The 26,866-nt window shown below is 41.9% G+C and overlaps 1 protein-coding gene across 3 annotated transcripts in view; it reads right to left on the bottom strand.

Moving 5' to 3' along the window:
- CFAP61 (cilia and flagella associated protein 61) overlaps window positions 1-26,866 on the bottom strand; it is a 307,569-nt gene that overhangs the window by 59,248 nt on the left and 221,455 nt on the right. For all 3 annotated transcript variants that reach the window (XM_054541626.2, XM_054541627.2, XM_054541628.2), the window contains 4 exons: window positions 23,774-24,066; window positions 12,376-12,703; window positions 10,925-11,016; window positions 1,043-1,248 (listed from right to left, as the gene is read on the bottom strand). In XM_054541626.2, coding sequence (XP_054397601.2) covers window positions 1,043-1,248; window positions 10,925-11,016; window positions 12,376-12,703; window positions 23,774-24,066 — 919 coding nt within the window. The remainder of the gene's footprint in view (window positions 1-1,042; window positions 1,249-10,924; window positions 11,017-12,375; window positions 12,704-23,773; window positions 24,067-26,866) is intronic.

Raw genomic sequence — 26,866 nt, 5'->3', positions numbered from 1 at the left:
AAGTACTTGCAACTGAGGCTATATCTGCCCCTTATAGAAGAAGTTCACTGATCCTTGCTTTATAGGCAACAGAATGACAAACTCAAACTTCAGGAAAGTGGCTACCTCCAAGAAGATGGGGGAGGGCTGTGATCAGAGAGGGACTTCCTGACTGCTAAGGTAGGGAATTATTTCTTAACATATGCAGTGGGCCCATAGATTTCCAGTACTTTTAAGTGTCCATACATATTTCACATACTTTTTTGTTTGTATGATGCATTCTACAATTTAAAAAAATTTTTAAGAGGCAAGAGAGATTGATGACAATCTTGGCAGTTGCTTCTGTGGGCGTCGAGAACACTGGAACTGCATGGTTTTCATTCCACATCTGTCTCTGGTGCTGGCTCTGCATCACCTTGCTTTGTGAATAGGGAAAGTCTCCTAACTTTGCTAAGCAGCAAGCTACATCCAGAAGTAGCTTTCCACTTGGAAATTCTATGCTTTCCTAACGGATAGGATGAAGCGTGTCTTAAGAGTTTGAAAAGACAAAGGTTTCAAGTCTAACTGACCTGTCAGTGTGGGAATTCCCTTACCAATACGTGGACAAATGGCCACCCTGGGCCTGCCTGAACACATGCCATGAGGGGGAAGGCTGGGGTCACAAACACCCTGTCCCATGATCGTGGAGTCCCATCAGGATCAGACCCTTCCTCATGCTGTTCCCAAATTGACCTCCTACATTTCTGACCACTGCTCTTAGCAGCCCCGTGTGGAAAGAGACTTGAATATCATCTCCTCCAAGCCTGTCCATGGTAAGCTTGGTTGTACCTGGGGTCCAGGCCCTGGTATGGTCATGGGGGCCATGTGTGGACACATCCCGTGACTCTCTGCTCCCCAGCCTACATTAGCGTCAGGTGTTCTTCATTAGAACAAAATCTCTGCCACTCAGCTTCTCTCCGGGATTCCCGTTTTGCTCTCGGGTGCATCATAACACATGTCCCTCATTCACGAGACATTATACATATTTGTATTTCCCTGTAGTCAAATGCAATGTCCAACTTACCTATAGAGATCTGTGATCAGGTTTTCATCATACCGAGCACACAGGTTGTTGAGGAGTTGCTCGTGCTGGCCAAACAAGCGGATGTAGTTGGAGGCGGGGAAGGGCTCCCTAGAAAGGCATGTGATGGTTTCCACCATTTTATACTCGTTAATATGAATTCGGAAGTAAGTCCCATTTTTCGCACTACCGGTTACTATTTCTAAACCCTGGAGGAGGGATGTGGACCAGAAAAACAACATTAGAAACATTTCTGGATTTTGGGAACTTTATCATAGCAATTTATTTTTCAAATATAACAGACAGGTTATATCTTATCTCTCTTTGCAAATAACACTAATAGATATTGACTAAACTTGGCAGAAGGTAACAGTGTGTCAGAAACCACATACTTGGACTCAGTGACTACAAGGATATTTAAAACCGTGATTGCCTTGTTCTGTGTTTCTAAACTAGTTGTTAGGTTACAGCCAATCCTTTATTATTAATACTGCACACCCAGCTAATAAGTGGAACTGGGTTTATTCTCTCCTCTGAGGTGTTTTAACACTGTTAAATTTCTTTGCTTTCACAGCATCGTTTTGAGAAAAACCTCCTAGTCAAAACTGATCAGAAATAATTTCAGTTATTTTCAAGATTACTTGAACAAAAGAAAGAAGTAAAAAGCCATGCCTGATGGCAGGGATTGGGCAGGGTCAGTCGTTTGAAAAGGTCTGTTCCCAGGAAGAAGGTTCAAGGCTATGGGAAATGCACATACACATTCTGCAGGTGGCTTTCTAGTTTATAAATTGTTAAAAGTGTGGATTTGTGACTTTCTGCCCTGTAGAAACCACCTCCAATTGCCACATGAGCCCAAGTGACAAGGGTAGATACTTCCCCAATTCCAGGCCACAATGACTTTTTCTATTTCAGCCGCGGATGGCTCCCCACTGGCTCAGGCAGTGGGCAGCTTCTGTGGACAAACACGAGTTTTGTGGGGGGCGACTGAACCTTCACTTTGGCCTTAGACTCTGACCTTAGTACACAGCAACGCTCAATAAATGTTCTTTGAGTGCATATAGATTTAAGCTTCTCTTCTGAACTTGAATGTGGCATTTAGAAATCCAAGGCAATTTGAACTGCCTGGATCCCAAACATTTACTTAGTCCTGGACATCACCTGGGGATTTTGTCTAAACAAAAGGACACACGGTTTAACTTTAACATCAATACAGGCAACTGGTGGGTGTTGGGGTATCACATGGCAAAGCCCTGGGGGGACTCAGCCGACCGTAAATGTACAAGGTGAGATATAAAGGAGGCACGACAGGTGAGTCCTGGGCCACCCCCAGGTGCGTGTGTGAGAGATTGGGCATTTGGGGGTGAGGGAGGAGCAAGTGTGGTTGGGGGATGGTGCTTCAAGGGAGATGGAAATGGTCCTTTGTTTATAGAAATGGATGGATAGACGGGAAATCTACCACCATAACAAAGTGCTTAAAAAAATCCAAACTTATTAAGATGTTATCTAAAAAACAATGGCCCGCCCACTATGGGGGGCAACGTATTCAAAAAAGTTAGTGTTAAAATATATTTCATAACAGGGAGATATAGTTACAGTATATTTTATGCTTTAGAAGTAGTTTACAAAAATGCACAGTATCATTTCATTTGTTTTGTATCAACATTTTCACAAAATGTTAATGGTCACTTTCTGTGAAGAAAGTGAAGAAAGTGAAGAAGAAAAGTGAAGAAAGTGAAGAAAGTGGTCACTTTCTGTGAAGAAAGGAAGGAAAGAGGGAGGGAAGGAAAGAAGGGATAAAGGAAGGAAAAAAAGGAAGAAGGGAAGGAAGGAATGAAGGAAGGAGGGAGGGAGGAAGAAAGGAAAGAAAGAAGGAAAGGAGGGAAGGGAGGGAGGAAGAAAAGAAAGAAGGAAGGAAAGGAGGGAAGGAAGGGAGGGAAGAAGAAAGGAAAGAAGGAAGGAAAGGAAGGAAGGGAAGGAAGGGAGGAAGGAAGGAAGGGAGGGAGGAAGAAAGGAAGGAAGGAAGGATGGAGGGAAGGAAGGAAGGATGGAGTGAAGGAAGGAAGGATGGAGGGAAGGAAGGAAGGGAAGGAAGGAAGGAGGGAGGGAAGGAGGAAGGGAAGGAAGGAAGGGAGGGAGGAAGGGAAGGAAGAAAGGAGGGAGGGAAGGAGGAAGAAAGGAAAGAAGGGAGGGAGGGAAGGACGGAGGAAAGGAGGAGGGAAGGAGGAAGGAAGGAAGTAAAGAAGGGAGGGAGGAAGGGGAGGGAGGGAGGAAGGGAAGGAAGGAGGAAGGGAGGTAGGGAGGGAGGGAGGAAGGGAAGGCAGGAAGGCAGGAAGGCAGGAAAGAAGGAAGGAAGGAAGGAGGGAGGGAAGGAGAAAGGGAAGGAAGGAAGGAAAGGAGGGAGGAAGGGAAGGAAGGAAGGAGGGAGGGAAGGAGGAAGAAAAGAAAGAAGGGAGGGAGGGAACGAGGGAGGGAGGGAAGGAGGAAGGGAGGGAGGGAAGGACAGAGGAAAGGAGGAGGGAAGGAGGAAGGAAGGAAGTAAAGAAGGGAGGGAGGGAGGAAGGGAAGGAAGGAAGGAGGGAGGGAGGTAGGGAGGGAGGAAGGAAGGGAAGGCGGGAAGGCAGGAAGGCAGGAAGGAAGGAAGGAAGGAAGCAGGGAAGCATGCAGGTGTCAGTGTGGAAGGGCGGGCTCCTCTGGAGAAGAGTTTGGAAAAAGCCAGGACTGAGCCTCTGGCTGCAGGGGCCTGGTCTCCTCTGCTCATCCCTTGCCCTCAGCTCCTGCCACAGGCACCTCTCTAGGCCTGGATGCCCCATGGGCTTTGCTCATTCCCGTGTGTTTCCTCAAGTCCTGACTTCGCGGTCTGAGCAATGACTCACACCATTGCATGGGGTGCGGGTGGGGGCGCATGATCTCACAGAATAACCCCTGGTGTCAACTTTACCTGATGGCCCAGGATATTCAGCAGTATTTCAGAATTAAAATATATGTAGATATATAGACAGTGAAGAATGTGACCGCCATGTGTATTTCTAAATTAAACACAAGACTTGAAAGACCATTTGAGTTTGGAAACAGCAGCTTTAGGTTTGCCTTCTGAACCCAGGGGTACATGTCGCCGTCACAGTAAGAGATGATTGTTGAAAAAGTTGGAAAACTGCAGGTGAGTTCTGAGGAGGGGCGGCTCCTGCACCACGGCAGTAAGGCGGGCGTCTGGGAGAGGAGGCACGACAGACTCTGGCACAGTTTTATCTGCCAGGCTTCCCCAGGACTCCTCCTCCTCCTTTTAGGTTTCATTGTTGGAAGTGATTAAAAAAGGGAGCCCAGGTGTCAAGGGGGCACACTTTGAAATCCACCCATGTGGTTAACAAATCTTGACTTTGCCAAGAGTCTCGCTAAATCCCCCACCTTCAGCTTACAAGGACTTCTTTGTGTTTAGGAGGGCTGACTTGGATTCCACGTACGTGGCCGAGGCTGTCACTTAGTTGGCGGTGACTTGTCAAGTCCTTGAGGAGCCCGGCAGGCTGCAGTCTGAGAGCAGTGAGAGTCTGAGCGTTTTGTGGCCTTAAACGTCATCCTGTGCCTTGAGAGTCTATCATCAGCATCATTTTTAATGATTTTTTTGTTATGGACTTGTTGCATTTTTTGGTATTATTTTTAAATGTAAAGACTGCATTATCATATTTTGGCCTCCTCCGTAAGTTTTGTGCGCATAATCCTAGCATACAGTGCCTTACAGAAATGAGGGCTTAGAGTCCAGAAGCAGCTACACTAGAGAAAGTGATGAGGAGGTTGTACTGACGGCTGATCTTAACTTTGGAAGGAACAGTGTCCATTTGAAGGAGATTTGGCACCACATTAGCATCACTGGAGGGGTCCATCTGGGAACTGAGAGTGCATCAAAATATGTTGTATTCATGTTAAATACAATTCACTCATACAAGGGTTTCTCAGACACAAATTACCCTTGTAGTGCAGGCCATTCCTATTCACAGTCGTTGACAGAACAGGATAACCCAGTGAAGCCCAGAACTCTTGCTGCAACTGCTCATAGAAAGCTGCTCCACTAAGTGATGCCGTAGGGCACCTCCCAGCCCTGCCCACGTGGTGCGGGGTTCTGGGGTCAGGATGATTATTTCACAACCTTCCGGTTTGGTAGGGTATGTCTGGCGTCTTTCCCTATTTTAAGTATATGAGCAAATTGTTTAAAAATTTGGATATTAAATTTAAGATTTTGATGGAGTCCCTGATTCTGATATGGTTTTTCTTCTTCTTTTTTTCCCTGAATACAATTATCCTTTTGAGGTCCTTTATGATTTTGACAAAGGTTGGAAAATGGTTCTGGAATTCATGCCAAATGGAAGACACAGGATTCATCAGACTTGGTGTTCAAGAAATCAAGTTCCCAGCTCTCACGATGAACACACAATTTTAAATTTGATGGTATCCAAGGCAGAATTTGTTGTGACAAATTTCTTTCTTCCGTGGTATATACGCCAACAAAGCATGTGGACTGGAATCTGTAAATTAGTTTATTATGTAGACGACTTGGGTTCCCCTTTCTTCCTTTTGTCGGGTTACCTCTCAAAGAGCTCATGAATTACTACAGTATCTTCCGACTTAAATATTCCAATTAGTGAGCACTATAAAAGTCTGATAAGATTTGTCTGTGCTATATCTAGTGTATGAATAGTAATTCAATTTCTCTGGTGAAATATTGTTCAATGGGCTCCATTCTTGATCAACTGGCTATATTTAGGTGACTGCCTGACCATTTTGGCAACAATTTCACTTAATCAAATTAATTCCAACCCCAAAAGATTGCCATGGAGCCATCCTACATTTTTTTTTCTTGGATAATAAAATGGAAAAAAAAATCTGTTTAGATCTTCTGTACTAATTAAAAAGGAGGCCCACCTGGCAAAATGGTTAATTAAAGTCAGGGGTCCTGTTCACATACTGTCATAGCACCAGCCAAAGAATCTATTTAAGTTGCACTCTTATTAAAACTCTCATTATCTAAAAACCCCTTTTGGCTCCTCCTCTGACTTTATTTAGAGAGAGTCGATGGCTCATAAATAAACGATGCCGCATGTAGGAAATCATGCACTGTCCTTGAAGAATCTGGTTCTGGCTGAAACCAAGTCCAATATGTTCTAGCTCTTGTGCATATTAGACTCGAGTTATTTATCTGTGATGATCAAAGTGCTTAGCCTGTGAATACTCTGGGCTTTATCCTATTTACCTCATGCCCCACCTCACTGGTGGCAGATTGCACTTTCTAAAGATGGCCACGACAGTCTCCCTATCCCACACACTGTCCTGCAATATGACCTTGACACTCTCTGCCTTGAGAGATGGATTCTCTATCCCCCACCCCTTGAATCTCGGTGGTTGCTGTGACTGCTCCAACAGAGAGAGTGGAAGAAGTGATGCTGTGTGACTTTTGATGGTGGGTCATAAAAGGCAATGCATAGGATTGACTTGGTGATGCGGGCTCTTTTTTGGTTCCATATGAACTTTAAAGTAGTTTTTTCCAATTCTGTGAAGAAAGTCATTGGTAACTTGATGGGGATGGCATTGAATCTGTAAATTACCTTGGGAAGGATGGCCATTTTCATGATATTGATTCTTCCTACCCATGAGCATGGAATGTTCTTCCATTTGTTTGTATCCTCTTTTATTTCCTTGAGCAGTGGTTTGTAGTTCTCCTTGAAGAGGTCCTTCACATCCCTTGTAAGTTGGATTCCTAGGTATTTTATTCTCTTTGAAGCAATTGTGAATGGGAGTTCACTCATGATTTGGCTCTCTGTTTGTCTGTTATTGATGTATAAGAATGCTTGTGATTTTTGTACATTGATTTTGTATCCTGAGACTTTGCTGAAGTTGCTTATCAGCTTAAGGAGATTTTGGGCTGAGACAATGGCAACCTACAAAATAGGAGAAAATTTTCGCAACCTACTCATCTGACAAAGGGCTAATATCCAGAATCTACAATGAACTCCAACAAATTTACAAGAAAAAAACAAACAACCCCATCAAAAAGTGGGCGAAGGACATGAACAGACACTTCTCAAAAGAAGACATTTATGCAGCCAAAAAACACAGGAAAAAATGCTCACCATCACTGGCCATCAGAGAAATGCAAATCAAAACCACAATGAGATACCATCTCACACCAGTTAGAACGGCAATCATTAAAAAGTCAGGAAACAACAGGTGCTGGAGAGGATGTGGAGAAATAGGAACACTTTTACACTGTTGGTGGGACTGTAAACTAGTTCAACCCTTGTGGAAGTCAGTGTGGCGATTCCTCAGGGATCTAGAACTAGAAATTCCATTCGACCCAGCCATCCCATTACTGGGTATATACCCAAAGGACTATAAATCATGCTGCTATAAAGACACATGCACACATATGTTTATTGCGGCATTATTCACAATAGCAAAGACTTGGAACCAACCCAAATGTCCAACAATGATAGACTGGATTAAGAAAATGTGGCACATATACACGATGGAATACTATGCAGCCATAAAAAATGATGAGTTCATGTCCTTTGTAGGGACATGGATGAAATTGGAAATCATCATTCTCAGTAAACTATCGCAAGAACAAAACACCAAACACTGCATATTCTCACTCATAGGTGGGAATTGAACAATGAGAACACATGGTCACAGGAAGGGGAACATCACACTTCGGGGACTGTTGTGGGGTTGGGGGAGGGGGGAGGGATAGCATTGGGAGATATACCTAATGCTAGATGACGAGTTGGTGGGTGCAGCGCACCAGCATGGCACATGTATACATATGTAACTTACCTGCACATTGCGCACATGTACCATAGAGCCTAAAGTATAATAATAATAATAATAATAATAATAATAATAATAATTAAAAAAAAGAAAAAAAAAAAGGCAATGCAGCTTCCAGCTTGCTAGTAACAACACTTGCACTTGGAGCCGAGAGCCACCGCGTGAGCAGTCTGGCTACTCTGAAGCCACCATACTGTGAGGAAGCCCAGGCACTTGAGGACAGCCCAGGTGGGGAGGCTGTGGTGAACACTTCCGGTCCTTGAGTCATCCCAGCCCAGCTGAGTAACAAACTTTCGGATTTAGTAAATGAGCCTTCAGATGATCTGGACCATTGATCTAACCCTCTAGTCTTCCCATCTAAGGCTGTGAATAGTGTGGAGCAGAGACAAGCTGTGCCCACTGTGCCCTGTCCAAATTCCTGACTCACAGGATCTGTGAGCAGGATCAAATGGCTGTTTTATGCCACTAAGTGTTTTTTATACAGCAATAGAAACTGGAACACTATGATGATCTTGTGGTTTCCTTTATTATAAGAAAATTTTGCATCAGACCATGTGTACAGGGCAACTAAAAGAATCTGAGAAAGGGCTAAGAGAAATAAGTTTTAAACATACAGCATCTACTCTTTTCCTGGAAGAACTGGGTTTCATTATTTATCTGGAATAATGCTAGAAATACCATTTGACCCAGCAATCCCATTACTGGGTATATATCCAAAGGATTATAAATCATGCTGCTATAAAGACACATGCACATGTATGTTTACTGCGGCACTATTCACGATAGCAAAGACTTGGAACCAAGCCAAATGTCCAACAATGATAGACTGGATTAAGAAAATGTGGCGCACATACACCATGGAATACTATGCAGCCATAAAAAAGGATGAGTTCATGTCCTTTGTAGGGACATGGATGAAGCTAGAAACCATCATTCTCAGCAAACTACTGCAAGGACAAAAAACCAAACACCACATGTTCTCACTCATAGGTGGGAATTGAACAATGAGAACACATGGACACAGGAAGGGGAACATTACACACCCAGGCCTGTTGTGGGGTGGCGGGAGGGGGGAGGGATAGCATTAGGAGATATACCTAATGTTAAATGATGAGTTAATGGGTGCAGCACACCAACATGGCACATGTATACATATGTAACTAACCTGCACGTTGTGCACATGTACCCTAAAACTTAAAGTATAATAAAAAAAAAAACAGCCATCTTCACCACTTACTGGCTACCTGTTTTGTTCCAGACAATGTTACTTTATGTATGCTCCCCAGCAATCCCAGAAATGCAGGTGTTGAAGAACTTGTTCAAGGTCCTTGGGAAGGAAATGGAATAGGATTGAGATTTCCTGAAGGGTGAAGAGCCTGTAGCCTGTGCCATTTGAGTAGGCCCCCATTTAAGGAATTTTCCAAGAGCTTCTACTTACATCTCATTGGCCAGAACCTGCCACATGGCTGACCCTATCCTTGAGGAAATCTGGGAAATGTGTTTATTTTAGGTTGGTCATATTGTTTACCCTCAAGAATATTCAAGAGAAGAAAATGGGAATGGAAGTTAAGTAGACAGCTTCCAATCTGCCTCACTGACTAAAAATCAAACGTGACATATCCAAAAGGAAGCCCCCAGATGACAACACACACCGGGCTGGGACCATGGGTCAGAGAATCTTATTAGAGGAGCTCTTCAACTGACCAACCACCTGTGTCCTTTAAACAGGGGAATTCCGAACTGCACAGCTTCTGCTTTTCCTGGAGGGGAGAACAGTGGGGTCTCCATGGCCATTCCAGATGCTAAGCAATCTACCTGCTCCATTGGCATGAAAGTGGATATTTCAGTTATCTATCGATGCATCACAGGTTACCTCAAAACATAGAGGCTTAATGTCCTTCAGTAGGTGAATGGATAAAAAAACCAATACATCCAGACAACAGAGGATCATTCAGTGCCAAAAAGAAACGAGCTATCAAGCCATGAAGAGATATAAAGGAAGCTTAAATGGATATTACTAAGTGAAAGAAGCCAACCTGAAAAGACGATAGGCTGTATGATTCCAACTATATCACATTCTGGAAAAGGCAAAGTGACCGAGACAGTAAAAAGATCAGTAGTTGCTAGGCCTTAGGACAGAGGGAGGGACAAACAGGCAGTGCACAGAGGGCTCTTAGGGCAGTGAAGCTGCTCTGTCTGATCCTGTAATGGTGGATATGTGTCATTATACATTTGTCCAAACCCACAGAATGTACAAAACCAAGAGTGAACCCTAATGTCAACTATGGGCTTTGGTTGATAAAAATGTGACAGTGTAGGTTTATTAATTGTAAGAAATATATCACTGGTGGGGGATGTTGATAGTGGGGGAGGCTATATGTCTGTTGAAGGGTTGGGATTACATGGGAAATCTTTGTACCTCTGCTCAATTTTGTTATGAAACCAAAACAGCTCTAAAACATAAAGTCTACTGAAAAAAAGTAATGGCATAAAACAATAATATATTTTTATTATCTCACGGTCTTTAGGAGTCAGAAGCTGAAAGTGGCTTAGCTAGGGAGTTCTGGCTCCAGGTCTTTCATAAGTTTTCAGTCAAGATGTTGGCTGGGGCTGCAGTCACCTGAAGGCGTGAATGAGGCTGGAGGATCCACTTCTAAGGTGGCACGCTCATCTGCCTGGCAAACTGATCATGACTGGTGCAGGAATCCTCAATTCCTTGCCACATGGACCTCTCTAAATGGGTCCCTACAGCATGGCAGCAAGTCACCTAGAAGTGTGCAAGCTGGAAGCTGTCGTATCTTTCTTGACCTGACCTGACCTTGGAAGTCACACAGTCATTTCCCCAATATCCTGTTGGCTACACAGGTCAGCCCTACTCAGTGTGGGAGGGGCCACACAAGGGCATGAAGACCAAGGTGCAAGAGTCACTGAGGGCCATCTTGGGGGACGATTACTCCAGTGGGCTTCTGATGTGTGAACCAACACATTAAAGACTCCAAGTAAAGAATTTCATCCTCTTATAAACAAAGTTTTGTATTTGAAAGTAAAATGAAATTCAGAAATAATACTTACATAATTAGGCTGTACCATTTGTACCTCCAAGGGAGTTGGAATGGCAGGCTTGGCAATATGCAGATAATGGTAAGACCCAGGAAGAATGCCCCCTAGAAGAGATGGCAAGTTTTCCATTTAAAATTAATTGTTAATGAGGTAAGCAACAGAGCTCATATTTTCATCACCGGACAAACAGTTGCCTGCAGTGGTGTATGCTCCTCAAACTTTCACACTAAAGTACCACTAACAGCAAGGAACTCCCTGGGGTCGTTGACATTTACTTAACCAAATTGATGTGAATGTGATATGATATCCCATAATGTAGCCGCCATTGCTCCAGGATGTGCCAAGCCCATCTTGTGTATCCTGTGATTATCCGTAGCTCCCCGCCCTCTAACCTGTATCTGCCAAAACCAGATCAAGACCTTTAGAAGCCTTAAATGTTGCAAATAGCATTCCTATTCCTCATCACTTCTCCAAAATGTAGCCAAAATATTAAAAAATTGAATTTAATTAGGACAATCAACAAAGTTCTTTGTTCAATGTTTTAGAAACTGTCAGTATCGAATTCTTAATATTTTGGCTTGTTCCTGAGGTCTGGGCCTGTGCCAGCTCTGGCTTCTGACAGCCCTCCCTTCTCTTGCCTGCCCATGGCCACCACCTTTCCTCAGGTCTCACCCAGAGTGAGAAGCAGAGCAAGACCTTGTGGGGCTGCCTAGTTAGGAAGAGGAAGACAAGGATGGAATGTGGGGCTTTCGTCTCTGTAATCTGACATTCCATTGACTGGACTGGGCTTCATGGATACCCTGGGGGTCTAGGTATAGCTTTGTGGATTCATCCATAAACCTCCAGGAAGCGAACACGTAATTTTGTAAATATGTGCATTTTTCTGGTAAAAGGTCCATAACATTCAGAAACACCATTTTCAAAGGTATTTCTCATACTCTGAAGGAACCCTGCATTACTCATGAAATCATCTCCTCCTTAGGGGCCAAAAAGGTTTATGGGATAAAAGTGCAGTACTTTACAGCTGCAAATGGTTACGCTTATCCATCCCCAGAGCAGGCTGAGGCCTGGCTGCCTGGAAGGGTCTCCCTATCTCTGAACTTATAGTGAGAATGGAAGTTTTGGGTAAGATGTCAGGGCAAACCATCACTTTCCAGCTGTGAGACATCCAGACAAGTTAATAATCATTCCCTTGTCTGTTTTCTTATCTGTAAAATGGGAACACCATTTAGGATGTGGTCCATAATAAATGCTCAAATGCAAAGAACCGTAATAACAATAATTCCAGGTTTGTAATAAATGCTTCAGAAATTAGATAGACCCTTTCTCTGTCTCTGTGGTAACCCATTGAGGTAAGGAGGAGCCTTTTCCCCAAGCCTAAGAGAAACCTGGAAGGCTGGCCTGACTACTGACCCATACCTAATCTGTGGCTTCATCAAGGAGAAGGAAGCCTACTCGTATACCTTGAATCTTGGCTCCCTTGTACATGGGGATGAGCCGGTCAAGATCAGCTGGTGGCTTGGTCACAGGCTCAAGGGTTGGATCAAAGAGATGTAGCATAGCTGCTGCCAGCTGAAAGCCAATTTCTTTGGAACTGAAGTTGCTGTGAGTCCACTCATTTGAGTAGTATCTATTGGAGAATTTGGTGAGGGAGCCTGCAGCTCTGATGGCTATGTCATTGGTGTGGAAATTGGTATCAATCACAAGTCGACTGTCATACACAAGACATGCATCATTGAGGGCTTTAAACGTTTCATAATCCACATTCTTCTCACAGAAGCTGAAGAACATCTACGAAGTGAACAATTACAGCAATATTCAGTTATCACTCTTCGTTTTACCTTCCCAAAAGTGTGACTAGTCTCCAGGGCATTTTATTATTTGGGGCACAAAAATACATATGCTAAAAGTTTGCTATCATATTGTTTGTGTGTGTATGAGAGATTGATTGTCTTGGGTATGAAGAACACATTAAGATCCCCAAATGTCACTCTTATTCACTCAATTCACTCATCCAGTGGAGAGAAGGATGCCAGGTGATGAAATATCTCCCACAAGTGTGAGTGGTTTTCTGAAGAAGAGGGTTTACATTTGTACAGACCCTGCCTTCCCCTCATGTGCCTACATTTTGAACAGCTCTAGCTCAGCCTCCATCCTCTTCCCCTTCCTGTGTCTGACACTTGGGTCTCTGCAGGTTCCTTCTTGGGTTGACCTCATCCAGTCTTCAGTTTTCAGACTGCCCATTGCTAGCTTTTAAAACTCAGTAAGCTTGTCCCTATATGATGCTGCAGAGAAGATGGGTGCTTCATCAGTCTCTGTATCTACTAGGTCTGGGTTCCTGCCTTGTTGCTTCCTGCTCTCATATGACACAGAGTCATTCAAGAAATACTGATGGCATACCTACCATATGCCAGGCACTGTGTGAGGATCCCGTTTATGTAGAGGGGCCACCAACCCCTTTGCATGCTCCTTAGAAATTATTTGTATGCCCTCTCCATTCTGTGCTCAAATTTCAATGCTTTCTCATGCTCATCTGGACATTGTCTTCCACACTGATGTGGAAAGTCACTGAAGCAGTGCAAGTTAGTTGTTTTTGTCTTTAGTTGTTGGACCAATTGAAACAAGCTCAATTGATTTTATCTTTCCCTAAAATAGTCTGCTACTTTATTAAAAGCATGCTAAAAGATGAACATAAGACATGGGTCCCAACCATACTGATGGTCATCTCCCCACTTCCATCACATTCCTGCTTTACCCCCCTCAACTGTTTCATTCTGTATAGACATCAGCTGTCCTTGGGCAAGAGGTAGCCAGCCCCTTCAGTATTTCTGCCCCACACCCATGAATGGTTCAGGGACCTTTCTGATCCTGTGGTAGCCACTAGTCATGCATGGCTATAAATATTTACATCTAAATTAATTTAAATTAAATACAATGAAAAATTCGGTTCCTCAGTTGCAATGGCCCATTTCAAGTGCTCAGTTAGCTATAGGTGGCTAGTGGCTGCCATATTGGGCAGTGCAGATACAGTCTATTTCCATCTTGAAGAAGGTTCTATTGGACAGTGGGACTCAGATCCATCATCTCTATGATGTCCTTGGTCCTCCCTCAGGGAGACACACTCTGTGCCCTTGTCCTGTCTTTATTCACTTAGTTGTCTAATCCTATCCCAGGATGCTTCTTTCTTTCAAGTCTTTTCCTTTTTTTTTCTGTCTTATAACTCTTACCCAGTGGCCACAGGAAAATATATTTCTCTGAGTCTCTCTCTGATTCTGAATCTTTGTCTCCCTACACTCCTTTTTTGCTTTCTCATTCTCTTTCCCAATCTCTATAAAAAATAGATTTCCTACCCAGATAAATATATAGAAAGATATCTGATTTGAATTTAAATTATAAATAAAAACAGTGCCATCAACCTCTTGAGCCCTTGAAAATGTTTAGAAGTCTCCTTCAGCATCCTCACAGTAGTTCTTCTACCTACCCAATTTTCTTTTTCTAATTAAGCCTACTTTTTGTTAAGTAGTACATTAAATATACTAGTTCTTGGTTTTCTGGGTTTTAAAGATGACCAGTATTGCAGTAATGTTTACTTATACAGTTTTGGTATAGGCATTCACAATTTTGGCTACATTTGGGGTTTCATAGGAGTTTGTAGACTGAACTGAAAACCGAATAAGCAAATCCAGCATTGTTAATAAGAACATGTGTTACAAGTTACAGACCTTGCAAATACAACCTATGTGCTTCTGTAACACCAACGGAACACTACATATTGGGTACAAATAGGAAGTGGTAATGGCTGGCCACACTGATGTTCTGAGTACATATTTCAAGACTACTTATACTGATAATTCTGATTAAGGACAGCAAAACTCCTTGGTTAGCTACGGAGAAGGGTGAGAGTCAGTAGTCTGATAAACTTCATTCATTCATGCATTCAGACAAACACTTCTTGTGCCAGGCACTGCACAAGGTCTCCAGAACATCTTGGTGAAAAACATAAGAATGGAGCTCATGATCTAACTGGAGAGATGAATGCCAACAAGATGGGAAAGTCTGCCTTGAGAGCCAGTGTCGCTGCAGCCTAACCTGGCTGGAGGCTGGACCACCTGCTAAGTAAGAGCCCAGGAGGCACCACTATCAGGCAGGATGTGGAGAGGCTTTGATGTGGGGACAAAACATCAATTTCAAGAGAGTTCTGCTTCTGTCTTGGTGGTATAACCTCCTGAGATGAATCCTCCCACTGATGATAACTATAAACTCTGATATAAGAGGATTCTTACTAGTATTTAAAAGTTTGGGTAGCTTGTGTATTACAGTGAAAACTTGGAGAAATGACCAGCATGGGGATCATTTCCTTTATTTTAGAGGTTTTTTAAAAGTTTGATTTTTAAATGACCTTTTCTCTCCATTTCCACATACAGATATTCAATTTAGAGTCTTTTTTTTTTAGACAGGATCTCACTTTGTCACCCAGGTTGGAGGGCAGTGGCAAGATCTCGGCTCACTGCAGCCTTGACCTCCTGGGTTCAAGAGATCCTTCTGCCTCAGCCCCCCATGTAGCTGGAACTACAGCTGCTTGCCACCATACCCAGCTAATTTTTTGGTATTTTTTGTAGAGACAGCCTTCACCATGTTGCCCAGGCTGGTCTTGAATTCCTGAGCTCAAGCCATCCAATCACCTTGGCCTCCCAAAGTGCTAGGATTATAGGCGTGAGCCACTGTGTCTGGCCTCAATTTAGAGGCTTTTTTAAAAAGAGTGAGCTGCAGTCATCTTATGCCCTAATAGAAAAACAGAGATGATAGAGGAAAGAGTCTTTGAACTTGAGGCTATATCAATAGAAACTGTCCAATTTGAAGAATAGTGAGAAAGAGAAAAAAGAGACAAACAAATAAACAGAGCCTTAGAGCCCCAGGGAACAATATAAAAAACTCTTAACAGATACGTAATTGGAATCCCAGGAAGAGAAGAGAGAAGAATGGGGTAAGAAAGAATGGCCAATAACTTGTTAAAATTTAGTGAAAATCATAAATTTATGGATTTGAGAAGTTCAGTGAACCCCAAACAAGACAAATTAAAAAAAAAAGAAAAACCATGCTTAGAGACATAATAAACACAGAATACCCACAGCATCCAATTGCTAAAAACCAAGGATAAAAAGCAAACCTTGAAAGCAGCCAGTGGAAAATGACATATAGAGGAATGTTTTAAATGATTGTAGATTTTTAAATAAAAATGCATGGATGTCGGAAGATGGTGGAAAAGCATCTTCAAAGTGCTGGGAAAAAATAACCTGTAAGCCCAGAATTCTATATTCAGTGAAAATAAACGTTAAGAATGAAAGCAACATATATTTTCAGATGGAGCAAAACTAGAGAATTACTTTTTAGCAGACGTACAGTACAACAAATGCTCTGAAGCTCGTTTAGGCTGGAGGGAGACTTGGATGTTCAAAAAGGAAGCTAGAACAAGAAAATTAGTAAATATCTGGGTATCTATAAAAGACTATTCTTTTTAATTCTTCAAAATATATATGACCTTAAAACAAAGATTAAGAAATTGCCTTACTGATTTTTCAATGTTTGTAGATGTAATATACAGGATGGCTGTTAACAAAATAGACATCCAGAATATGGGGAGAAGGAACTGCATAGCTGCAAGGTTTTTACATTTTATGTGAAATGGTACAATATTAACTCTATTGAACGTGAAAGATTGCTGATATGTATTATAATCCATAGAGCAATCACTAAAAAATAAGATATAGTTAAAAAGCCAATTGAAATAGACTGCTAAAAAATACTCTAATAATCCTAAAGAAAGCAGGCAAGGGGGAACAGAAAAGAAGAGGGAACAAACAGTAAACAAATAATAAAATGGTAGACTGAAATCTAACCATATCAGTAATTACATTAAATATTAATGGTCTAAGTACTTTAAATAAAATGCAGAGATAGAAAGGATAAAAAGCATGTGGTAGGTAGAAGTCTAAGATGGTTCCCAAGATTCCACCTCTTCCTTAAGTACAAGCATGAACTGTGAATGTGTAAGGTGATGTTATATGGCACATGTGACTTTAAGACAGGGAGATCATGCTCAGTGGGTCTGACCTGATCAGGTAAACCTTAAAAGGGACCAGGCTTTTCCTGAAGAAGGATTTGAAATGTGAAGGGAATTTGACATGAGTAAAATTCTCTGTTGCTGGATTTAAGATGGAAGGGGCCATGAGGCAAGAAATATGAATGAAGCCGGGCGCGGTGGCTCACGCCTATAATATCAGCACTTTGGGAGGCCAAGGCGGGCGGATCACGAGGTCAGGAGATCGAGACCATCCTGGCTAACACGGTGAAAACCCGTCTCTACTAAAAATGCAAAAAAATTAGCCGGGCGAGGTGGCGGGCGCCTGTAGTCCCAGCTACTCAGGAAGCTGAGGCAGAAGAATGGCGTGAACCCAGGGGGCGGAGCCTGCAGTGAGCGAGATCACACCACTGCACTCCAGCCTGGGCGACTGCGAGATTCCGTCTCAAACAAAAAAAAGAAATATGAATGGTCTCTAGGAGCTGAGAGTAGCCCCTGGCTGGGCCAGCAAGGAAGTGGGGACCTCTGTCCTCAGCTGCAAGGAATTAACTTCTATTTCTGTCACAAGCTTGGAAGAGGACTTCAAGCTCCAGATAGAATGCAGCCTGACTGGCACCTTGATTTTAGCTTTGAGAGTCCCTAAGCAGAGAAGCCAGCCACACCTTGCCTGCGTATCTGACTAGAGCTATAAACTAGCAAATGGATGTTGTTTTAAGCAGCTAAATTTGTGGTAATTTGTCATGCAGCACTAAAAATATTAATATAATCTTTATGATGCCTATAAGAGACACACTTTAGACACAAAGACACAGATAAGTAGAAAGTAAATGGATGGGAAATATGTAAACAGTAAGTATAAGAAGAATAGAATGGTCATATTAATATCAGATAATCTGGACCTTAAGATAAGGGATATTATTAAATATCAGAGATAAAGAGGGACATTTCATAATGATAAAAGGCACAATTAACAAGGCAGATATAACAACTATAAATGCTCATGGGCTTAATAACAGAGCCCCCAAAAAGATAAAGCAAAAATCGAAAGAATTAAAAGGAAAAACAGAAACTTCCACAATAATAGTAACAGATTTTAATACCCTTCTCTCAGCAATTAATAGAATGAGATAAAAATATCAGTAAAGACTTATGAGTGTCGAACATCACTGTCAACCATATTGAACTAACATTAAACTCAACAAGCACATAATACATAATACATATTCCTTATATGTTCACAAAGTTAGTCCACATGGTTGGACATAAAACAAATCTCAATAATTTTTTTTTTTTTTTTTTTTTTTGAGACAGGGTCTTGCTCTGTCACCCAGGCTAGAGCACAGTGGGGCCATCTGGGCTCACTGCAACCTCCACCTCCTAGGTTCAAGCGATTCTCCTGCCTCAGGCTCCCGAGTAACTGGGATTTCAGGCATGCACCACCATGCCCGGCTAATTTTCATGTTTAGTAGAAACAGGGTTTCACCATGTTGGGCAGGTTGGTCTTGAACTCCTGACCTCAAGTGATCTGCCCACTCTGGCCTCCCAACGTGCTGGGATTACAGGTGTGAGCCACCGTCCCTGGCTCTAAATCTTATAACACTGTTCTCTGATCACAACAGCGTTACACTAGAAATCAAATAAAAATATAATATTTAGGAAAACCTTAAATATTTGAATATTAGACAATCCAGTTCTAAATAATCAAAGGTTGAATAAAAAATCACAGGGAGATTAGAAAATATTTTGAACTAAGTGATAATTAAAAGTTAACATAGAAGTTTATGGGATGCAGCGCAAACATAATGGAAAACTTACAGCTGAAATGCTTATATAAATCAACGACTTAAGGCTCTACCTTAAGGAACTAGAAAGAAGAAGGGTAAAGTAAATCCAAAGCAAGAAGAAGGAAGAAAATAATTAAGAGCAGAAATCAATGGAGGAGAAAACTGACAGATAATAGAGAAAATTAACAAACTCAAAAGCTGGTTAACTGAAAAAGATCAATAAAATTGACAAACCTCTATTTACACTGGGAGAGAGAGAGAAAGAGAGAGAGAGACAGAGAGACTGGCAGCAAACAGAGAGAGAGTCAGAGAGACTGAACACAATTCACCAATATCAGAAATAAATGAGGGGTTATTACTACAGATTTTAGACATCAAATAGATAACAAAATAATATGTGAAAAACTTAATGCTAACAAATTTGACAAGTGTAAATGAAACAGACAAATTTCTTAAAAATTACAACTTACAAAAATTATAGAAGCAGCAGAAAATTTAAGTAGCCTTATATCTAGTTAAAAAAATGAATTTGTTATCAAAAGCCTTTCAACAATATAAACTCCATGCCCAGATTGTTTCACTAGTTAATTCTGTCAAACGTCCAAGAAAGAAAAAATACCAATCTTGCACAAACTTTTTCAGAAAATAAACAAGGAGGGAACATTGCCCAAAATTTATTTGGCCAACACAGCTTGAACACCAAAACCTTACAAGGACGTTACTAAAATAGAAAATTATAGATCAACATCCCTCATGAATATAGTTGCAAAATAGTTTCAAAAATTCTTAAAACATATTGGCAAATAACATTTAAGAATATACAGAAAGACAATGCATTATGACCAATTAGGGTTTATTCCAGAGATTTAAGGTTGGCTGAACATTTTCAAAAATCGATCAATGTAATTCACTGTATTAAAGAATTAAGAAGAAAATTTCCATATTTCTTAAAAAGAAATACGGAAAATTCACTTAACAAAATTCAACAGCCATTCATGATAAAACCCCTAAACAAACTAGGAATGGAAGGTTACTTCTTCAGTCTGATAAAAAGCACCAAAGAAAAATCCACAGCCAAATTCTCTATATTTTAATAGTGAAAGCCTGAAAGTTCTGAGATATGGAACAAGGCAAGGATGTCTATTTCCCCTGCTTTTATTAAACATTGCCCTGTAGGTCCTAGTGAGTAGAATAAAGCAAGTAACTGAAATAAAAGACCTAAATATCAGAAAAGAAGTAGTAAAACTGCCTCTGTTTGCATGATATGTTTCTGGACCTAAAAAACAACTACAAAAGCTAATAAGAGAATTTAGCAGTTTCAAGTTACAATGTTTATACACAAAATAAATTGCATTTTGTAAACTTGCAGTGATCAATTGGAAATTTCAAAATTTTAAATACATTTATAATAGCTTGAACACTTCACAAAAAGGAGAAATACTAATGGCTACTAAAAAAATGAAAAGATGCCAAACATAATTAATTGTTAGGAAAGCACAAATTAAAAAAACACAATGACACACCATGCCACACCCACAAGAGTGACTAAAATTAGACTGACAACACCAAGTGCTGACAAGAACTTGGAGCATCTGGAACGCTCATACATTGCTGATGGAAATGTAAAATGATATAGCTACTTTGGAGAGCAACATGGCAACTTCTTAAAAAGGTCAACATTCACCTACCATATGACTTAGACATTCTTTAGGTTTATAGCTAAGAGAAATAAAAATATCATCCACACAAAGACATGTACCAGAATGTGCATAGCAGGCAAATGAATAAAAAAAATGAGATATAGCCATACAATGGAATACTACTCAGCCAGAAAAAAGAATGAACTATTGATACATGGAACTATACAGAATCTCAAAATCACCATGGTGAGTAAATGAAGCCACATAGAAAAATAGTATATAATGTATGATTCTGATTATAAAAATCATAGTTTTATTAGGTACATACACTGTGACATCACCTGCTTTAGTTTCCTAGGGCTGCTGTAATGAAGTACCACAAACTGGCTAGCTCAAGACAAAAGAAATTTATTCTCTCACAGTTCTGGAGAATCCAAGTATGGTCAGGACCATGCTCCCTGCGGAGGCTCTAGGGAAGAAGCCTTCCCTGCCTCTTCCTACTTCCTGGTGGTTGCTAGCAATTCTTGCCATTCCATGACTTGCAGCTGCCATCACACCAACCTCTGCCTCCACTGCCATGAGATTTTCTTCACTACATGTCCCCGTATGCCATCAAATCTCTCTATTTAAGGACACCAGTCATTGGATTTAGGGCCCACCTTGATCCAGGATGACTTTCTCTTTACTTGCTTACATCGACAAAGGTTTTATTTCCAAATAAGGTCATGTTCACTGGTACTGGGGGTCAGGACGTCAACGTATCTTTCTGGGGGACGTAATTCAACTCACAACACCAAGACCACAGTGAAGAGGATGGACATATTCATCCCCACCAAAAGTGCTTAATGCTCTGACAGATGCTGCCCAAAGCAGACAGTATGAGAGATACCTACCTTGACTCCCCACTTCCCATGTTTAATCTCCCACAGGTACAAACTGTTGGCCAAATAGAGATGAAAATCAGAGAATAATGGAACCTGGGAAATGTCATCTGCAGGGGCCATTCTTTGTGAGACCAAGCAGACCAGGGAAGGTAGGAGAAAGAATACAACAGCAAACAGGCCGATGTCTGACCCAGACGGTGTCAGGATGAAAATGTAGCAGGAAGGTGCCTTGGATCAAGACAGTTGAGGTTACAGCTGATCCTTGGGCAACATGGATTTGAACTGTGTCACTTACACACAAAGATTTTTTTTTCAGCCTCTGCCATCCCTGAGATAGCAAGACCCACCCCTCCTCTTCCTTCTCCTCATCAGCCTACTCAACGTGAAGACAATGAGGAAGAAGACCTTTATGATGATCCACTTCCACCTAATGAAGAATAAATATATTTTCTCTTCCTTATAATTGTCTTAATAACATTTTCTTTTCTCTAGTTTACTTTATTGTGAGGATAGAGTATACAATACATATAAAATAAAAAATGTATTTTCATATAATCAACTGTTTATGTGATCAGTCAGGCTTCTGGTCAACAGTAGGCTTTTAGTAGCTATGTTTTTGGAGAGTCAAAAGCTATATGTGGGTTTTCAACTTTGTGAGGGGGGTTTGTGCCCTTACTCCTCATGTGTTCAAGGGTCAATTTAGTTTGCCAGATGTTTTTGTCAGGAGTTTGATTCTAATCTGAATAGGAAAGTGAAGGTCAGAAGAGCTGCTATCCAATGGGATGTTTGGGGAGGTTTTCTCAGGCCTCTGCTTCCTGAACAAGGCACACACTCACCTCTAGAGGTGCTCCAGGATAAATGTGGCAATCTTCCAGGTTTGCCATTTTTGAGGGAAAATTTGTGCAAAAATATTTTGATATTTCCTGTCTTAAATAGGTGTCATGACATACATGTATAGACAGTATCACTTTTTAAAATAAAGTGGACTTGTCCTGTCTTTTTCACTGTTACATCCCTAACATCTAGGACAGAGCCTGGGACCTAGCAGGTGTTCAATAAATATTTATGGAATGAATGAATAAATGAATGAACTACAGAGTAGAATACACAATTTCCATGGATCTCAGGATAAAACGAGAGATTCTTAACAAAAAAAAAATCTTCCTTTTTAGTCTTTTTTAGTGGTCTGCTTTGAGCCCCTGTCCTTTGAGTTCTGGGTTGGGGTGGGGGTGAGGGCCACCATCCTCAATCCTTAGCAGCACCTGAGTGAGAAGCCCTGACTTAGGCTGATCACCCCCTACTCCTAGGTAAGGGCCTGCTGTGAATGCCTTCCCCTAAATGGCTTGCCCACTGGATGTTAGTAGGCATTCTTTATCACAACTGCTAACACACAGCCTTGACCTACACAACGATTATCCTCATACTGACCTCAGCCTCCCCTTCGAGCAAGGTTCCCCTGCTTCTCAGTGGGATGGGCCAGCCCCTTCCCTCCTTCCCTCCCTGAGGGCTTCTACTAACCTCCTAAGCTGAAAACTCTGAGGGTGCAGGCTGGAAGGTGGGGTGTCACCTACCTGGAAAGGAAAGTGCTCTCTCTATACACACTGCCAGAGGTTGTGTGTCATGGGGAAAGACTCACCACTGCTGTTGCCAGAATCTTAAGAGGTTAATGGCAGCATAGACCTTGGGCTGGGCAGGGAACCAGCACTGCCACTGACTTAGAGCCACAGTGTTCTCCTCTGTAAACTGGGGATACTTCCCTTTACAGAGCTGTCCTGAAGAGGTGACAGAATGTCCTGGGGCATGGCAAGCTCTCAGTAAAGAGAGGCGTTCTCCATTCAAATCTTTGACCTCCATGAACAGGCAGGGTCTAATTTCCCACTCCTTGGATACGGGCTGGTCCTGGCAACTTGCCTCTAGCAAATAGAATGCGGTGGGAGGAATGCTGCTTGATTTTGGAGGCCAGGTCATCCAGGGTGACACAGCTGACACTGCCTCTCTCTCTGCTCTACCCTCAGACCCAAACCACCACGTCGTGAGGGAGCCAGTCCCATGAAGGGGCCACTTCTAAGTGTTCTGGCGAAAATCTCAACTAAAGTTGATTCAGGATCAACAGCCAGACATATGAGTGACTATGCTTTTGAGACAATTCCAGCCCACCCACTGCTGACTTCAGCCACATGAGCGACCTCAAGTGAGAACTTCCCAGCTGAGTCTGGCCAAAGCCAGAAGAGATAAGGATAATAAAATAATCATAAAAAACCAGCAGAGATTGAGAATAATAAACGGTTGTTGTTGCTTTATGCCACTGAGTCTGGGGTGGGTTGTTACCCAGCAAGAGGTAATCTGAACACACAGAAAACAAAATCTAACATCTGGTACTAGAAATTCACTGCCCGCAATCTTCCAGACCCCCAAATCCCTTGAGATGTCCTCTGTCCCTGGCTGGTGAGTGAGGTTTGCAGGGACCCACTTACAGAGCACTGGAGTCTGAAAGGCTTGGTGGGTGTGGTGAAGGAGGCGCTGTAGATGGGGTCTGGGTGCAGGCCATCATTCCACTGGGCCAGGATCGCATCCCGGTACACAGTGACTCCGGCGGCTCCTAGCGCGTCCGCCACAGCGCTCTCCACCGAGTAGTTGTTGATGCAGGTGATGGTGGAGGCGGGCGGGGGCTGCACGAGGTGGATGCGGCTGCCGCTCACGCCAAGGTTTAAGAGCGTCTCCACCGTGGTGTAAGTATCAATTGTATTCCCATAGACAATGATATTCCCTAGGAAAGAAGGGAAAACGCTAAGATACACAGTTCAGAAAACCAAAAAACCTTAGTCAAATGCTAATAATGCCGAATTACTCCGTATAACCCTCTCATTTTTCAGCTGCAGGAAGCCAGCGGTGTTACCTAGCAACGGCGACCAAGATCATTTAGTAAAGAATCAGCACAAAACATCCCACAAAGTAGTCAAGTACTTTTAATGCAGAAGTAGGACATTCATTTATGTTCCTCTAATTTGAAGTTGAAATTATGCTGAAAGAAACTGTCTAGAAAAAAACCTTTTATCTTGTTTTTGTTCCCAATTTGCTATACTTATTAAGGAAACAAAATTACTAATGTTGGCAATGTATACTAGTTCTTCCTTACAGACAAAAAGGCAATGGTAAAAAATATTCATGCTCATGATGTTACTGATATTTTAATATTTAAATGTTGAACTGGATTGATTTCAAGGAAGTTTTCCCTTTTTTGAGAATTAAAGGCTAGAACATTCTGCTTGTCACCAGGTAATTTTACAAAGATTCAACCCTGATTTTTAGACTCTAATGTGTCAAGACCTAGCTAGAGGGACTGAAGGACAGTATTTTTGTTAGCAAAAATAAAGTCACAAAATAATCTTGACAGATTTCCCTTGTGTAAGAGCATTTTGATGATAAATAGTCTATACTATTTACATTTCTCAAAAAGACTACAGAAGCAATTACATATGCTATTCTACCATTTTGGCAGTCTTAAGATCAATGACACTATTAAATTAATGAAATGTACCATATGCTATTTTTGACATTGAACTGGCATTTTCAAATTTTCACAAAGAAATAAACTGCTGTAGACTCATTTTCCAGGTGAGATACACCAATTTTACCATAAAATGTACACTTCGTTGAATGTCTCTCTGTTTTTGTCCTGTTCATGAAATAATATGAAAAGGAATTTTACAAGCCAGAATAAATGGCAAGTGTATTAATTCAATTTGGTTGAGGAAATCATGCCCAAATTGTTTTCAATCCAAAGTTGAAAGGAAGTGTGATGGCTTGTCTTGTTTGCTTAGGAAAAATAAACTACAGTAACTTTCAGATGGCTTCTTGGAAGCTAACATCATCTAGAAAGTTCTCCCATACTCCCTGCTCTTCATCTATGGAAAGCCAAGAAGGCGCTGAAGTGAGGGAGTGGGGTCTCTCCATTCCTGCCCTCGCTAGGATGCTAGGACGGTTTTGTGGCTATGACCCCCACTCTGTCCAGATGCTCCAATGCAACATTCCTTGGTGAGCTGCATTTTCCTTGGCTGAAAGAGACAACATTTTGCTTAAATTATTGAGGCTCCCAGCTGCTACGAAACATGAATCTTGGCTGTCTGGCACAACAAAGAATCAGCCTGCCAGGAAAGGCAAAACTTGAACCGAAAACTGTCAAAGGTTTGAGGTCTTCTGTCCTTTTGAAGTAGGCAAGCCAAAGCAATATTCATTTTCAGTTGAACGAATTTAAGCGTGTTTAGGTCTCACACAGCTAAGGATTTTGTATTTTCTGGTCTCTTTCATGATGGCTATTAGCAGCTCTACTGTGAGCTGGGCTTATTCTTCACAGGCTCATGGAAAACTGGGCCTGTGGTGCTGCTGGGGTTTGGAGAGCTGTCTGGTCCAGCGAGGGTGGTCCACGGACTGCAGGCAGCTGGAGAGGATGATACTTTTCAATTCCAAAGGTAATACATTTTGTAAAATCTCTGATTTCAAAATTACAGGTTTGTTTCTAGATAATGTGACTTCTAAACAGTTTTGGCTATCTTTATGTTTAATTTGAAACAAAATTCCCTAACAAAAATATGAGACTTTGGTTACCTTAAGAGTCAGTTATGATCATAGTAATGCTGCATAACAAACCACGTCAAAACTCAATGTCAAACAACAAGAAGCATGTTGTGGGTGGTCTACACACCTACGGGTGGACTGATGTCAGCTGATCTGGCTCTAGGTTGTGGCTGGGTTTGTTTGCACCATGTGTGTTTCATCCTGCTTGGATTGACAGCTACCTGAGGCATTTGCTATCTATGGTGAAATGCAGGTGCACAGAAAGGCAAGCACAAGGGCCCAGGCACACGTCAAGCCTCCGCCCACATCATATCCACTAACATCCCATTGACCAAAGCAAGTGTCATGGTCATGCCCATGAGCACGGGAGTGAGGACGTCCACTCTGCCCACACAGGAGGGAGAGAAGGATGAATATTTACTGACCAGCAGTGCAAACCAGCATGGTCATACGGGAGGTGACTGCCTGCGTGATTTCATCTCAAACTTTTCATTTAAACAGGCTTTCTATGACTAGTTATAGTTCTTTCATTTCCCATAAAATATACTAGAATGTCGTGATAATATAATGTTATATTACATAAATAAGAACATGTTACAGGTCAAATCACATCCTTCCACAAATACAACAAAACATGATAAAAACTAGTTATTAATATGTAAGATGGCCTACTATTCTTGACCAGGTCCACCTCTTGCCTTTTTTTTATTTTCATTTTTATTTTTCGAGACAGAGTCTCGCCTGTTGCCCAGGCTGGAGTGCAGTGGCGCGATCTCAGCTCAGTGCAACCTCCACCTTTCAGGTTCAAGCCATTCTCCCGCCTCAGCCTCCTGAGTAGCTGGAATTACAGGCCCGCACCACTATGCCAGGCTAATTGTTGTATTTTTAGTAGAGACGAAGTTTCGACATGTTCACCAAGCTGGTCTTGAACTCTTGACCTCAAGTGGTCTCCCCACCTTGGCTTCCCAAAGTGCTGGGATTACAGATGTGAG

This window comes from Pongo abelii, chromosome 21 (genome assembly GCF_028885655.2).
Source record: "Pongo abelii isolate AG06213 chromosome 21, NHGRI_mPonAbe1-v2.0_pri, whole genome shotgun sequence".
Classification (NCBI taxonomy): domain Eukaryota; kingdom Metazoa; phylum Chordata; class Mammalia; order Primates; family Hominidae; genus Pongo; species Pongo abelii.
The sequence above is the reverse complement of the archived record's forward strand: the minus strand, read 5'-3'. Positions and strand labels throughout refer to the sequence as shown.